This window comes from Trachurus trachurus (assembly GCF_905171665.1).
Source record: "Trachurus trachurus genome assembly, chromosome: 3".
Taxonomy (NCBI): Eukaryota; Metazoa; Chordata; class Actinopteri; order Carangiformes; family Carangidae; genus Trachurus; species Trachurus trachurus.
Genome location: NC_139893.1, coordinates 24,574,300 through 24,589,402, shown reverse-complemented (window position 1 = coordinate 24,589,402; position 15,103 = coordinate 24,574,300). Strand labels below are relative to the sequence as shown.

General features: G+C 41.9%; 1 protein-coding gene across 1 annotated transcript in view; it reads right to left on the bottom strand.

Moving 5' to 3' along the window:
* Nucleotides 1-7,078: 7,078 nt before the first annotated feature.
* Nucleotides 7,079-15,103, bottom strand: part of mmp15b (matrix metallopeptidase 15b) — a 29,343-nt gene continuing 21,318 nt past the window's right edge. The window contains exons 8-10 of the mRNA XM_083999126.1: nucleotides 13,477-13,627; nucleotides 12,752-12,870; nucleotides 7,079-11,649 (exon numbers count right to left, since the gene is read on the bottom strand). Of these exons, the coding sequence (XP_083855252.1) occupies nucleotides 11,135-11,649; nucleotides 12,752-12,870; nucleotides 13,477-13,627 (785 nt within the window). The 3' untranslated portion in view covers nucleotides 7,079-11,134. The remainder of the gene's footprint in view (nucleotides 11,650-12,751; nucleotides 12,871-13,476; nucleotides 13,628-15,103) is intronic.

The following is a 15,103-nucleotide window of genomic DNA, read 5'->3' as shown; positions in this document are numbered from 1 at the left end:
ACTGTTGAAGAGTACTATGCAGTAGCAATGACAAATTCTAGGTGAAAGCTTGAGTAATTTAATGTGAGGTTGTGTGAGGTAGTTAGATATCATCACTGCTTTACCTGCAGTAAATTCATATCAGGGCAATGTCACTTAGGAGATGCAGCTGGGAGCAGTAGCTGAAACATCTGTAAAAAAAAACTTGTTTTGGACACTTAAAAAAGGTTGATATCAGTAGAAGTGTACACACTGTTTAATCTCTTCTCTTGTCATCAAACAACCATTGACCCACTGTATCATTTGTCACAAGTGTGTTGTTAATTGTTGTTTTCTCATGAAAACAATCTTTATTATGAGATGACAAAATAAATGAATGCATTATCATTAGAAAACTGACTTTGTTATAACAAGATAACGAAATAATGAGTAGATACAGAAAATGAGAAAACGGCAATGAAGTAAAAAAATAAATAAATATGTGGCTGTTCTCTGCTTCCTTATGTGGTACCTTTTAATGTCACAAGGTCCTCTTTACAGTTTTGCAGTTCTAAACTGTGAGGGATAAGGAAAGTCAATGGCATAGTCGAGAAAATCTTTCTTTTGGTGATGTGTCCAAGGTGCAAAAAACTACAAAACAACAAGAGAGTTCTTCGACAACTCTCATCGGGACACATGGTGCTCTAAAGCAGCCCCTCAAACTGTGGACACATTTGATTTAAGTTATTTGAGATATTTTTTTCATCAATTGTTGATGAATCATGCAAATCAGGACAGGTCAGATGACCAACAAAAAAACAGACAGTTGCTAAATTTTTGCAGCTGAAAAATGTTGCCACTGTACTGTCCAAAGCTGTATTTCACCTCTCTAAGCTGAAAGGACACTGATGACAAAATTGACTGCATGTCACTGGCTGTGCTGTATGTATTCTAGATCAGTGGTTCTCAACTGGTGGGTCGGGACCCAAAAGTGGGTCGTGGACCCGTTCTGCATGGGTCGCGGACAGCTGGTCAAAAAAGTAAATAATATTTAATGCACATCTGATGTTGGATATGTCTTTTATTTTGAAAAATAACTTATATTGAAAGGCACACGAGACACGTGAACACATCACATGCAGTTGTAATGGTCCTCCTCAGTTTCTTATTATTTGCTCTGAATGCAAAGATATCAGTTTCTTATTAATGTGGCCTGAATGCAGTGAATCTTGTTTTGTTTTGTGGGTCTTTATTTTGTGCAATTTGATATTTATTCACTTTGTGAATATGCTCTGAATGCAGAGATGCATTAGAAGTCAAATATATCATTTTGTTGGTCTCCATTTTGTGCAGTTTGATATTTTTTTATTCACTTCCGTACATGCAGTTGTCATGGTCCTCCTCAGTTTCATTCATGTGCTCTGAAATGCACTTTGCTCAATAAAGAGCAAAATGAGTTTTTAAAGGCTTTAAAAAAGAAATTCTTGGTTTGAATTCTATAAAAGTGGGTCGCGACTTAATGACCATGGGAAAATGTGGAGCCCAGAGTGAGACTAGTTGAGAACCCCTGCTCTAGGCTACCTGTACATAATACCTCTAACAATCACTTGAAGGCCCAACATTGTTCATTTTTGTTATTATGTGTTATATTTCATATTTTACAATAATAATAATACCACTGCCCTGCTGTGCTTCATTATTGCTTAATTAGCAACTCACTGAAAACTCACAGTAAACAGTAATTGCAGTAACCCGCTGCTGTTTTCTTGCAGCAGAAAACACAACTCTGTCTTATAGACACTGTGCATGTATGTGTTGTTATTGTGGATTTGCATGGTGATCCAGCTCCACCGGAAATGTCTCGACAAAACTTCCACGTTTCTCCTTTTCCTGAGAGAAAGCTCTGACCTCGTCTCCACAGCAGCTGAATCTAAAAACTGAAAAGGCTCTTCACTTCCCACAACCCTGTGTGTTATGAACCTTTGGCCCCCACAGACCCAGGAGAGATGAGACACAATGGCAGGAGAAATACTCTCAAAATGTGTATCTTCTCTCACATCTGTGAGGCTACTGTATTCAGTATTATGGAAATAAAGAAATAACTGAACAAAATCTTATTTAATTACTAATTTGGGGATAATTACATGACTAAACATGAGGTTTGCTTCAATCAAACTACAACGGGGAAATCTATTCCCCTTCCCACAGGCCTTTCCAATTCTTAAAAACTTGCATGACTGTATCCTAGATGAACCAAAGCATCCAGAACATCCCTCACCCTGTGGGGAACGTCTCTGAGACAAGCGATCAAAACCTTCATATTCAGCTCACGAACCAAATCCACAGGGAAATCGCACAGCAGTCATGGGAAGACTTACCTGGTCAACATGTTCTCCTGACTTTGTATTACACTCTCTAAACTTTTATTGCATCCTCCATCAATTCTTGATGTACGCTACAAAGAGAATACAAAGGGAACCCAGATGAGGTGGTGAGATTTAATGCAAACCTGCTGCAGCCACATGTTTTATTATGATACGTAGTTCCCTCATCTGTACAATAAAACTCGCATCTCTGCGAAACATGTGAGTGTTTACACTCTCATGTGCGATATGTAAGCTTGTGTGTGCTGATAAAACCTGCAGAGTTTGGTTTCACGCTGATGTTAAACCTATTATCAGAACAAGTAAGAAAGCTCATAAAATTATGGGATGTAATAAAGTTAATGAGCAAAACATCCCAAGGGACACATGCCGTGTGTGTTTGTAGCTCTGTGTGCATGTGTTACTGAGAGAAAGAGATGAAGATATACTGTGTTTGTCTGTGTTAACAACCACTCAGTACAACACAGTAGAGCTATGTGCAGTACGGAGCAGTGTTGCCTCATAGCTCATTAAATGTCCCATTTGACATTGTTTGAGTTAATATTTAATTCTAAGTTAACCTTCTCAATGTCTGGCTCAAGAAGAACAGATCAGTGAGCCAATCAGAAGAAAGGGGGGACTGAGCCTCTCCTCTGATTGGTTGGTTGGATGGTGGGTCCATGTGGGCAGTGTTTGGGATATAGTTGTGGTCAGCGACTGCTTCATTGTGACATCACAATGCTACAATTACAGTCCTGACAGCTTGTTTTGAGCCTCAGTTTCTAAATCCAGGCTGTGTCTTTCTATGTGAGTCTGTGACATACTGTATTTGCAGTATTAATATAGCATCTAGATCTGCTTCATATTCAAAGGACACATGGGCATCTGCATTTATATTGCAGTATATGGGATCTTTAATATCCCAACCCTGTCATTTAAATTCAAACCCCTGCTTGTATGTCAACAGGATATACTAACAGGTGTATTACTGTAAACATGTTCTTTGACAGGTGGTTCAACTTTACTATGTGCAGACATTTGAAGGAGAGTAATCAGGGTTTCTAATGATTAACTTTGTGTGTGCATGCATGCACGCCTGTGTGCGCGGTGGGGCTGAAAGTGAGTTAATTTTCTATCCAGAGGAGAGAGATGGCTGCAAGTAATTATTGTACTCCACAGGGTGTACCTGGTGATAACTGTGGCAGATAGATTTAACAAGCAATGATCCTGGCCAGACATGGACTTAACTTACACACATGCACAGCAGGAAAGCATTAAAATCATGTAAACAGAGAGCAAAGCAGGTCAGCATACTTAAATACCATGTACACACACGACATGAACCATTAAAGTTGTTTGTTTACGAAGTGCACAGAGGTATGGCTCACTTGAAATGGCTGACAGCACATTGAAAAGTAGGTCATGGGGTTGGAAAGTGTGTTCACTCATTGTACATCTATCCTCAAAATCAATAATCTGACAAGGGCCCATCTAGATGTTTGGAGATATCCGTTAGTACCTTAAAGTACATGCCTCAGACATCCTTAAGTCTGGAGCATTAGTGGTCATTAAAATTGTCAAACTGATATTTCATGTTAATAGTGGCTGAACTTACTACACATAAAAATTAAAATATTACCTGGCAGTAAAGAACCCTAACCCAAACTCATATACAACTCTGCAATCGCCAGACATTTAACATTTCAATCGTTCTTCTTTAAAAAAAAATGTATACCCCACAACCTTTCTGTTTCTATGTCCATGTTGCAGTACAATTAAAAATAAATTGCTGCTGAGCAACAAACAGCAGCGACTAGCTTGTGAATATAGTGGAGCATTTAACAGGATTAGTGGTGGAGAATAAAATAAAGCAAAAGGAAGAGTCAATGTTAAACTATATTGATCAGGAATGGACAAAGAGAGTAGGAATATTTTGATAGATTTACTGATGGATTGTTGGTTTTGGTGTTTTTTTATGGGATCTGTGTGGACATAATCATATTGTTGAATCATTATAGTTTATCATATGTGTTAAATTCCAACATTTCCTCCAAAGGCTGATGATTGGGTTCACTCCTTGTCTGTTTTTGTTTTGTTCTAAAATACCTACTAGTGAGCCCATCCCTCAGCAAAAAACCTCCGTGAGGACTCAAGATGAAGACAAAGTAATTATGACCTGGTATCAATTTTTGCCAATTATGCCAGCTGTGGGATGTAGGTGTCACTTCATTTTCACCCCTGAAAAGGACTTAATCTAAGGCACCAAAAACATCTAATTAAAGTCTACCATCGGTCTCTCTTCTGTCATTTTAGTGATGGGATAAAATCCATCAGAAAAAAGCAACACTGCTGTGCTGTGAACAATGAATTTCCTCTCAGTGTGATGACACCATCGCCTGCTTGGTTTCCTATAGGCTCTGCATGGTGCTCGCTAACTTCCTCTCCGCTCATGTGGCTTCCTGGCAGTGGGCCAGACCGCTCTCTCCCTTCTCTGCTCTGCTGCCTGTCCCACGTGAGACAGGAAGCAAGGCCCTGGACAGTGACCTCACTAAAGGAGGGAAACAGCGCATGTGTGTGTGTGTAATTGTAATTCTCTACTTGCAGTCTGAGCATAAAAAAGCACCATTGTGAATATTTTCAGAGCAACTTTTAATGTGTACATGTCCAGCATGGCTTGTTAACACACTCAACTAGAGGTGAACACACAACAACACAAATGTATAAAATCTAACATTTTTTCTACAGAAAAAAACCCACTAACAACCAATCAATAAAAACCTAATTGGAATGTTGTTAACAAAAAAAAGTCCTATCAAGTTTGGTAAGAAAAAAAGAACAAAATCAAATCAAAATAAGACTAATTATAAAGGACAAAGAATAACCTCTTGATGTTTTCATCATCTGCTGATTTTCATCTTTTTTTTGTCTTCACCTCATCCCAATCAGGGACATTAGAGAAGGCTTTTCTTTTTCTTTTTCAGAAAGTCACTAAACCATTACTCAGGTGTAATGAAGAGAGAAGTTCGAAAGGACCTAGTGCGAGATGCCAGGAATCGATGGTCAGCGCAGAACAGACTGAATCCCAACGAGAATCTACACTCTACTGAAGCTGTAGTTAGTGGATGAAAACAGTTTTCTTGAGCCGGCTGTCCAGCAGTTTCATTGTCAGGGCTGAATTGATGCACCGCACTCGTCTGGTGGGGGGAAAAAAAACGACAGCACCAATGCCGAGAGTCATTTGTCAGCCTCGGTTTCTGTTTCATCCCCATGGTGAAGGGATGACTTGACCTGGTTATGATTTAAAATGAGTGGTTTCAGGGTGGATGGAGCTCAACGGGAGAGATACACTCTGGGGGAAAGAGAGAAGCAGCTGGACAACCCACGATCCTTTAGGGTCCTGTCATGAGACACGAAGCTGACCGTTCAAAGTCTTACTACACGTTGTCCTTTTTTTCTGTCTTTTGTTTATGAAGGGGTATTTTCTGGTACAGGTAAGACTTTGCACTGATGCAATGGCTTACACGCTGCGACCGCAGGAAACTGAAACACAGAAAAAAGTAAACAGAGCGGAGAGAACAGACGCAGCTGAAAGAATACCTGCCTTCTGAATGATGGTGGAGATTTTAAGAGATGTTCATTAAGATACAATAAAAACAGAAAGGTAAGAAAGGCTGCGCTCAGAGCCAAAACAAGAGCAGCTGAATCAGGAGAGCCTAACGTGCAGTGTTTACAGAAATACATCCACGGAGAGAGATGAAAGCGTAGACAAGCTGAGCGATGCCCTAACCTCACCCAAACTTTGCATCGAGGGCCCACACTTCAAAACACACAAGGCATTAACATAAAAGAAGAACAGCCTATGCAACTTTATATTTAAATGTGACAGGCCTTTGTTCGACAAAGTGAAAACCTGACAGGTAGAGTGTTTGTAAGTGAAGCTTTCCACGGTGTTAAATGTTGCTGAACAAGGAGGGTTGGATCTAAAAAAGGAGGTTCTGCTCTGTGAGGCTGGACCTTGGCCTGGACTAGTTTCCTTGAGGGAGGGAAGGTGGTAAGGTTTGGGGGAAGACAATAACATGGTTGTGTGTGATTGTGTGCGTATTAGGGAGAGAGAGGGAAAAGAGAAAGAGAGAGAGAGAGAGAGAGAGAGAGAGAGAGAGAGAGAGAGAGAAGGCCATTGTTGTTGTTATGATCCCCCTGGGCTCAGAGGGCTGGGCTGAGTATGCAGAGGGGTGGGGAAAAAGACAGTGTGGGAAATTTACAGCCAGAAAACAGTCGGGCCTCGCTTGTGGAGAGTAGAGCTGATTAAGTTGACACACTCTATCCACACACACACACACATGCACACGCACACACACTCACACAAGCATTCATCAATCAGCCCTGACAGATTTCTCCCCTCTCTTCTGCTCGGTGTCCTGAGACAATGAACTGAGCTAAATTCAATCCCAGCCACTGTGACCACACAGAGAATCATTCAAAAACTGCTTCGTCACCAAACCCCCCCTCCAAAAAAAAAAAAAAACCTGTAAAATTCAAGTAAAGCAAACTCAGGTATCTAACTCTATATAGGTTTTCAACTTTGAAGTGGTTACTTTAGGCTTTGAAGTGGTTATCTCCCTGTGGGCTCTCTGTTTGGAGGTTACTGAGGAGAAAAAGGAGGAGGCTCCGTACGCAACGTTGTGTCAGTGAGTCTGCATTTTCTGAGCCTGTCCAGACGCTCAGCTGTCTAAGAACGCATTGATGTGTGTGTGTGTGTGTGTGTGTGTGTGTGTGTGTGTGTGTGTGTGTGTGTGTGTGTGTGGGACGAGCAGGACAGGAGGAGAGGTTGGTGGCGGTGGGTGGGGGCTGCTTTTAACGCTGATTAGCTGCGTCCGCCAACCTCCCTCCCACCCCCCGCAGCCTTGACGATGAGGAGGTGAGCAATGGACACAGGACACCGTTTCCTGGCAACCGCTATCGACTGGCCACTGGATCAATCTCCAGACTTCTGGTGATAGCTGATTATACCCTTCCTTTTTTTTTTTTTTTTTGGTTCCTGCTTTCACTACATGTGTCCTATTATCTTAACTCTGTGTGCTTGGGGGTCTCACCTCAACCTGTTTCCACCTCACTGAACAACAGCAGGGTTAACATACAGAGGAACGACAGCTCAACTGCTACTGCTTCAGAGTAAAGGTCAGAATCTGTATGCAGGCTTTAACCTGTTGCCAGACTTCTCCACTTTTTGTGCACAAGCTTGAAAACAATGTGCCGGAATTAAAAAGGTTACTCTTCTTCAATCTTTTTGATTAGAGTCATAACCTTGGGCTATTTGGAAAGGTAACTCTTTAAATTTTTACAACCAAAGTAACAATTCTGTGCCAACGGCTGTGGCAGTGATATACAGGGATGGAATCAGGGACTTGGAGCTTTTGAACAATGTACAAGCTGTCAAGGTTTTGTGAATCTCTACCGGGGTCTTCCCCTGTGTGGGGGCAGTGCATTTTAAAACATGTAATGGGGGAGATACACAACTACAAGCTAAGCACTTCCAGCAAGCATTCCCACAAAAGGTCTGTCACCTACTGTAAGCTTAAGTTTCCTCTTTGGCCGGCGCTGTTGTTGAGCTAGCAGGAGAATTTGGGTCACATGGGCTGTTGCCAGTGGGAGCCATCAAAGCCCCCCCCTCTCTCTCTCTCTTCCCACCCCTCCTTTATTCCTAAGATCCAAACTTTGCAAGCTCAGGCGGAGAGGAGGTCAGACTCCCTCCCCCTTCCGCCTTTCCTTGTCTCAGCTGCAGGAAATTGGGTGTCTCCTCGCCCTCCCCGTCCACATCTGTGTAACCTGAGCTGGACGAGCTGAGCCCCCTCTGGTCAAGAGTGGCAGCTTACTTCATGCTACCTCAGATAAGCCTTCCTCCAATTCATTTCAAGTCACACTCTCAAGTCTTCCACCCTTACACCCTCGCTCGCCTCATCCTGCTTTTTAAACTCAAAATCTTACCATTGCACGGAAAACACGAAGGATGAGAAATTCTGAGTTTTATATTGCTGCTACACTTTTATAATGGGCCTGCTCCAAAAGAACCTGGGTAAAGCCACTTGTCTAAAAAATGCTGAAAATGTGTTCTAAAAGTGATTTGATCTCGTCTCTGAGGAATCATCGTCATCATTTTCTTATGAAATATTTATGGAGGACGACACAATTCATTTTCTATATTCATGCCCATTTGTTACTATTTCAATAATTTTAAATGTATATTTCCATGGCAACCATTCATTTTTCTAAAGAATAAAAAGCAGTAAGCAGCTAATTAAAATGTGTTTTGAGCTGCATAACCAAGTACGTATATTGAACATTAGCATTGTTTTGTCAAAGTTACAGGACATTTTGTGGTTAATTAGTTTGCTACTTGACTTTCATACTCAGTGTAAATGAATGGAAACAAAAGGCAGCTACCGGTGGTAGAAGACATACATGACAATGTAAAACTCTACAGCATGTATGTGAAAATGATTTGTAGTTAAGTAGCTTTGTATTAAAAAACAACTCTGGTGTGGCCCTTTAATCCTTGGCTCATCGTAATGAGAAGTTAAGATGGGCGTTTTTCCGTGCACACACTTCTCCTCCATCCTATCTCTGGTGTTGCGAGATGAAACAAGAGTGGGGAGTGTTTTGATTCTGGGAGTTCAAGGTTTAGTTTAAGGGTCATCGAGGTTAACAGCATTTGCACACACCTGCTGTTTTTTAATGAAGGGGATTAGTCTGCGTTCACATGAGCCTGCGTGGCCCGGGCCCACCCTGGCGCTCACAGCTTTGCTCTCTTTATAACAAAATTGTCCTTTTAAATAAAGGACTGGCAGTAAAAAGTCTGTTATGAAGTGCAATGCTGTGCAGCTGCTTACTGCCACCACTGCGCTGCGTTTGTGGAGTTACATCCTGTTCTGAAGTTAAAGGCCACGACTTTGCTTTGTTTCGCACACACACACACAGATGCAGTGAATCCTGTGTTGTTTCACAGGAGAGGCAAGAGCTGACTTTTTAAATGAGCCATTAGTCTGTCTCCTCTGTAGCGCAAATAAAAGCTCTTATTGTTGACAGAAAAAAGAGGCTCTCTGAGAATTAGCCAATAAATGAGAGTTAAAGGAGGAGGTCCTCTTTTAACTCTGTTTACCTTTTCAGCCAAAGAGGTCTTTAAATTGTTTCCAGGTAAGACAAAAAACAAACAAAAAAAACAAACAGGTATTGGACCTATTGTCCAACCATTTGGGCACAACATAAAGAAGGAGAACGAGGTAGCAGTGGCATGCATTTAAAGGATTGTTATAATGTCGAAGCTGTTGGTTTCATTTTTGTAGTTTTAGCCAGTATTTTTTGACTGTTCATCATATTCTAATCATTAAAGTAACTGCAGAAATCTGTGAACACGGGAGAATAGCTACAACAAAGTCTGATGGGACAGCAAACATGATCTGTAAGACAACTGGCTCGATTAAAGAAACATTTTGAGAAAAAAAAAAAAGGTTTTGGTTTGAGTTAGTTCAGAAGGAAACAAGAGGCCTGGCTTTGCACAAAGCCGAATAAATCTTTTGAAATCTTCCTTTAACCACTGTTCAATGGATTTTCTAAGCAACTTAATTTGGAGGTAATCCTGGCATTACACCTGGAAACTGTGGGTGCACTTTCATGGCAAGTATGGCAGATCAAAGTGAAACCTTGAACAGAGTGGATCCTGGTTTGTGGACTGATTTATGTTACCAACAGACATTTTACAGACTGTCCTCATTTACTCTCCCAGATACATTGGGCTAACCTTGGACTTGTTTGAAGCCTCTGTGATTTATTTCTCTTTAGCGATATCCTCAGGTCCCCACATTCCCAGATCTCTGCAATTTACACGTGAGTGCAGTGTATTTTTTACCATTTAAATCAATGGCCAAAACTGCAAAAAAAATAAGAGGTGAATGGTGATAAGACTTATCCTTTGAGGGCTTATCCTTCACTATAAAACCAAAGCAGTGTCTGCATGAACAACAAACAAAGCTCAAACCTTCAGATCTCAACCTTCCAACCATCATGAGACAAAATCCAAAGGACTCACACCAGGCCTCCAAATACCCCTCACTGTCAGCTACAGTGGAATATCTGTTGTGATCAAACCCTGTTTCTCTCTGACCGTGACAAACTTTACTGCAGAGACAAGGGAGGAGATGTAGCAAGGTGAAGCAGAGGATGATGAAAGGTGGGGGGAACTCTTCTAAACCCAACTTGAAGTTTAAGCAAGTTCTTCTATAAATCTGCTGTAACCCCTTGCATGTAGTATTTCCTTCGTGGTAACTGTGATAGTATAAGCAGATGTCAAGTTATCGGCAAGGAAAAAAGCCCCTACTGAGATTTGGGGAAGTAGGAGGGCGGTACAGACCCGGGAGAGAGAATAGAGCGGCCTTCCTGGTTGAGAAATAATAATAACAACAACTTAAAGTCACACAAAATGAAAAACCAAAATAAAAACAACAAGAAAAAAAAAAACCACAATGTGCAAACTTCTCTCATATAAATAGACTACAGTCAACGCATTTGGAGCACCATGGGAGACAAGAAGAGGTTAGGATGGTGTATGTGTGTGTGTGTGGATGAGTGTGGGTGTGCATGTGTGTGTTGTCAGTACAGTATTTGCATGGATCTACTACCACATGTACTAAGAGTTGCTGGAGCCACTGAGCACAGAGACTTGAGACAGATGAATCACTCATGGGGGAGAGGTTTGGATTAGAGGAGGCGGGTGTCTAAGGTCCAAAGTTCAAAGTTCAGCGTCTCCTAAATGTCAAGGGTCACACCCAGTCCTGTAGCGAGCGCTTGCAGTGCACGAGCAGCCGCGGCGCTCCTTTGCTCTGCAGCGTGTTGATGATGGCGTAGATCAGTCCCAGAATGCACAGCACCAGGACCAGTGGGATGGTCACCATCAGGATGTTCATGGTCCGCTCCTCGCTGTCGTCCACCTTCAGCACCACGTCCACCTCGTTGGTATCTTCCTCGCGACCTTCGCGGTAGTCTTCGTCTTTGTCGCCGTCCGAACCTTTTCCCGCGTCTTTGTCCGTTCCCCCTCGGTCCGTCTTGTCCTGGTCTTTTCCCTTGTCGCCGTCTCGTCCCACATCTGGGTTGAACGGTGGGCGGTTCACGTCTGGGAATTTGCGTCCCGAGTCTGTGTCGGTGTCTCTGTCCGGGTCCAGGTCAACGCTGCAGCCCATGAAGTCTCTTAGGATGGACTTGGGGTAGCCTGGCTCGCTCTTCATACGGTGGTTGTCAAACTTCCAGTACTTGGAACCCTTGTAGAAGTAGGTGAAAGCTGGAGAAGGCAAGGAGAGCAGAAGATATAAACCAACATACTGTAACAACTTGAGGACAAACAATTGAAAAGAATATTTCAGCATTTTGGGGAATAAGCTTATTTCCCCATTTTTTGTTATAGGAGAATACTGATATTTATTCCATCAAGATTGGGTGTGACAGCTGCTTCTCCTTTACATTGTTCGTACATTTTCTTTAAGATGTCATTGTTTTTGAGACACATCATGGATGAAGTGCATGCTGAAACTCTTATTGAAAAGATTACTGGAAAATGTATTAAATTATTTTTTCCTCTGGTCAGATCTTAGCCTGCAACAAAGTCTCTAAGGTTGCAGTTCGGACAGTGGCTGACAAGAGGGGCGACACTGTGGCAGATTACAGCAGTTATTTGGACAGAATATTCGGAGACACGCCCTCGGCTGAGCTCGACCTGCTAAGCCTTGAACCGGCTGGTCAAGTCTCAGGGTAAGATAGACACGCTTGAGGAGCACAAGGATTTAGGTAAGTGATATCAGATCAACTTAATGTGCAGTGCACAAGAAATCTGAACCGGATAGAGACATTGAACTTGAGCTCTCAGGTGTTTTTTATTTATTTGTTTCTATCTGCTTATAGGTTAAATAAATTATGTTGGCTTAAGCAGGATCTGGCAGGTGGTTAGCTTAAAGCATAAAGACTGAAAATGGGAAAACGTTCGGCTCGCTGGGCTCTGTCCCGGAGTCCCCCACTGGTTGCATGAAAGGACAGCTGTTTGCCGACTGTTTCCAGGCGTCATGCATAACGAAGCCAACCAACTGCTGGGTATTTCCACTCTAAGCACAGTTAAGTAAAACAAATTTAGGCTCAGATTCACTTCCCAAAAGACATACACACACGGCATCCCCTCTCCCATGATGATTGCATGACCACGCCCTTATTCTTTGTTTCAGGCATGCCTCTGTCTACTCCTTTCCCTTTCACACACACACACACACACACACACACACACACACACACACACACACACACACACACACACACACACACACACACACACACACACACACACACACACACACACACACACACACACAGAAAGCACTCCTCCTATCTTAGCTCACCTCCATCATCACTGAGGAAGGCCCCCTTGGGAGCAGAGGGCACTGATGATCCCCATACACTGATTGGTTTTGGGTATCCTCTGTCAGCCGAGCGCGACTTCTCGTTGAAACGCCAGTACCTGCAGACAGCAGCAGAGGAAAGATGGTTGTTACTGTTTATCAGCTGTCTAAACCAGGGGCTGAGGGCCAAGGGTGCACTGTGTGTATATAACAGTTTCCACAGAACAATCAAAGCTGCTGAGTGTAAATGCACAATGCAAACTCCAGTGTAATTACTTTCCTGAGAGTGTTTTCATAAAAAAGGCTGCTCTATAAATGTTTTTTTTTCTGCTCTGCAGCAAAGCGTGTTCAATATGCTTGTATTGTCCACTCTTCTCTAGCTTCTCTAACTTTGTTAGCAAAGAGCTGCACAAACAAAATATTTTGTATAACTGGATACTTTATACTCTGCGTCTAGGATAAAATAGACATAGAGAACGTATGTAGAAATACTCTATATATAGCTAAAATTAGGAATCATTCTAATGAATCAAGTAGTGAGAGCTGTGCAAAGATAAGAAGCAGTGGTTCATTATCTGAAAACAATGAAAACACACTTTTGTTTAATGGAACATTAAGGATTGATCAAGATCAAGCATCTTACTATTGATGCACACATAATAAGCATACATAATAAAACATATATACTGGCTAAAGGGCAATTATATGGTCACAGGCTTAGTTACCAGTCTCCTTGAAAGAAGTAAGTGTAGCCGGACGGCTCCCACCAGATAGCCGTGTCTATTCGGTCGTAAGGAATATCTTGACCATAATCAGTTAGCTCCAGTGGATAGCCTTGCTCTAGGTTAGCTTCCCTGAAAAGCCAGAATCTGTTTCCTGAGTAAGGTAGAGTAGAGTAGAGTAGAGTAGAGTAGAGTAGAGTAGAGTAGAGTAGAGTAGAGTAGAGTAGAGTAGAGTAGAGGAGAGGAGAGGAGAGGGGAGAAGAGGAGAGTTGCTTAATACAGACATCAGAACATTTGCCCTCCACTCCTACTTACAACCATTATGGACACACACACACACACACATACAAAAATAGATGTAAACACACACTCTGATAGGCACAGACACATTTAACTTGCTGGCACAGAATATGTAAAACAATACGAACAATATGAGAAACCAAACCAGCGTTCACACACACTTGTAAATTATATGACTGTAATAATGATTTGTTGGCAGGCGATCAAAAACACAGCAAAATTGACTACAACACCATTGACTGGAATTTGGGTTTGGCTTGTAATTATCCATTAGGAGCGGCTTGTCTCATGTCGGGCTAAGGCAGATTTCTCGCTGAAGGGAAGGTTTTATTATTTTTCACTGTGTCAGACAGGGGTACTCTGTTTCTTCTGGCACCATTACATCTCTGCTCTTGGCTTCAATCTGCCTCTCCCTCTCTAGTTCTCCCCCCACCCATCCACCTCCAGCCCCTTGCTCCTCATTTAAAATGAAAGCTCTACACTCAGCATCTGGAGAGAACAAGAGGTTGACGCAATGCTTCCGAGGGGTTCCTGCGGTGCACAGCCCTGATGTAAAATCCCATGACTTATTCCATGACTTTTATACGCTTGGGTCCGGGTGCTTCAGTAACCGACACATTCGATTGCTTCCTGCTTTGGGACTGTTGTTTTTCTACAGGCATAAACAGTGTGGTTTCTATCACAGTTGGAGTTGTTTTGGGTAAAAACAGTTGTGAAACCTCTGGGAAACACAACAGCTGTGTAGAGAACTGGATGAATAGGGTTTTGAATGTTACAGGACCAAGACTTTTCCTACTTTCCAAGTCTGGACTGCGTCTTCCCATTTATTCCTATCAAATAAATTCACGTTTGTCCTTCTTCAATAATGACTAAGCTAATAAGCTGAACTTGAACAGAAGGAAGGACACATTACTCTACATTACTATTTTCAACCATGAAAAGCAGCAGCTTGGAAATTGACCTAAAAGTGATATGTCCTGTCTGTCTATTGATCTCTTCCACTGTGTCTAATAACAGCGTGACACCTACATTCAACAAACAGTACTTCAAATGACAGCTGGTGTGAGTGTACATGCGCATTGGTGTTGCAATATGTGTCAAACTGTGACAAGGGAAATACAATTTAATATAAAATTTACACTAAAAATGATGATAACATATTAATACATAAATTAAGGAAATAAGTCAAACATAATCTATGTCTCTGATGATCATCGATCACCAAGATCATCATCATCTTCCAATGCTACCAACATATCACACACTACACTGTCTCTTATACATTTTAATTGCTTACTTGGTGAGACAGAACTGTCTTCACTGGAGATAA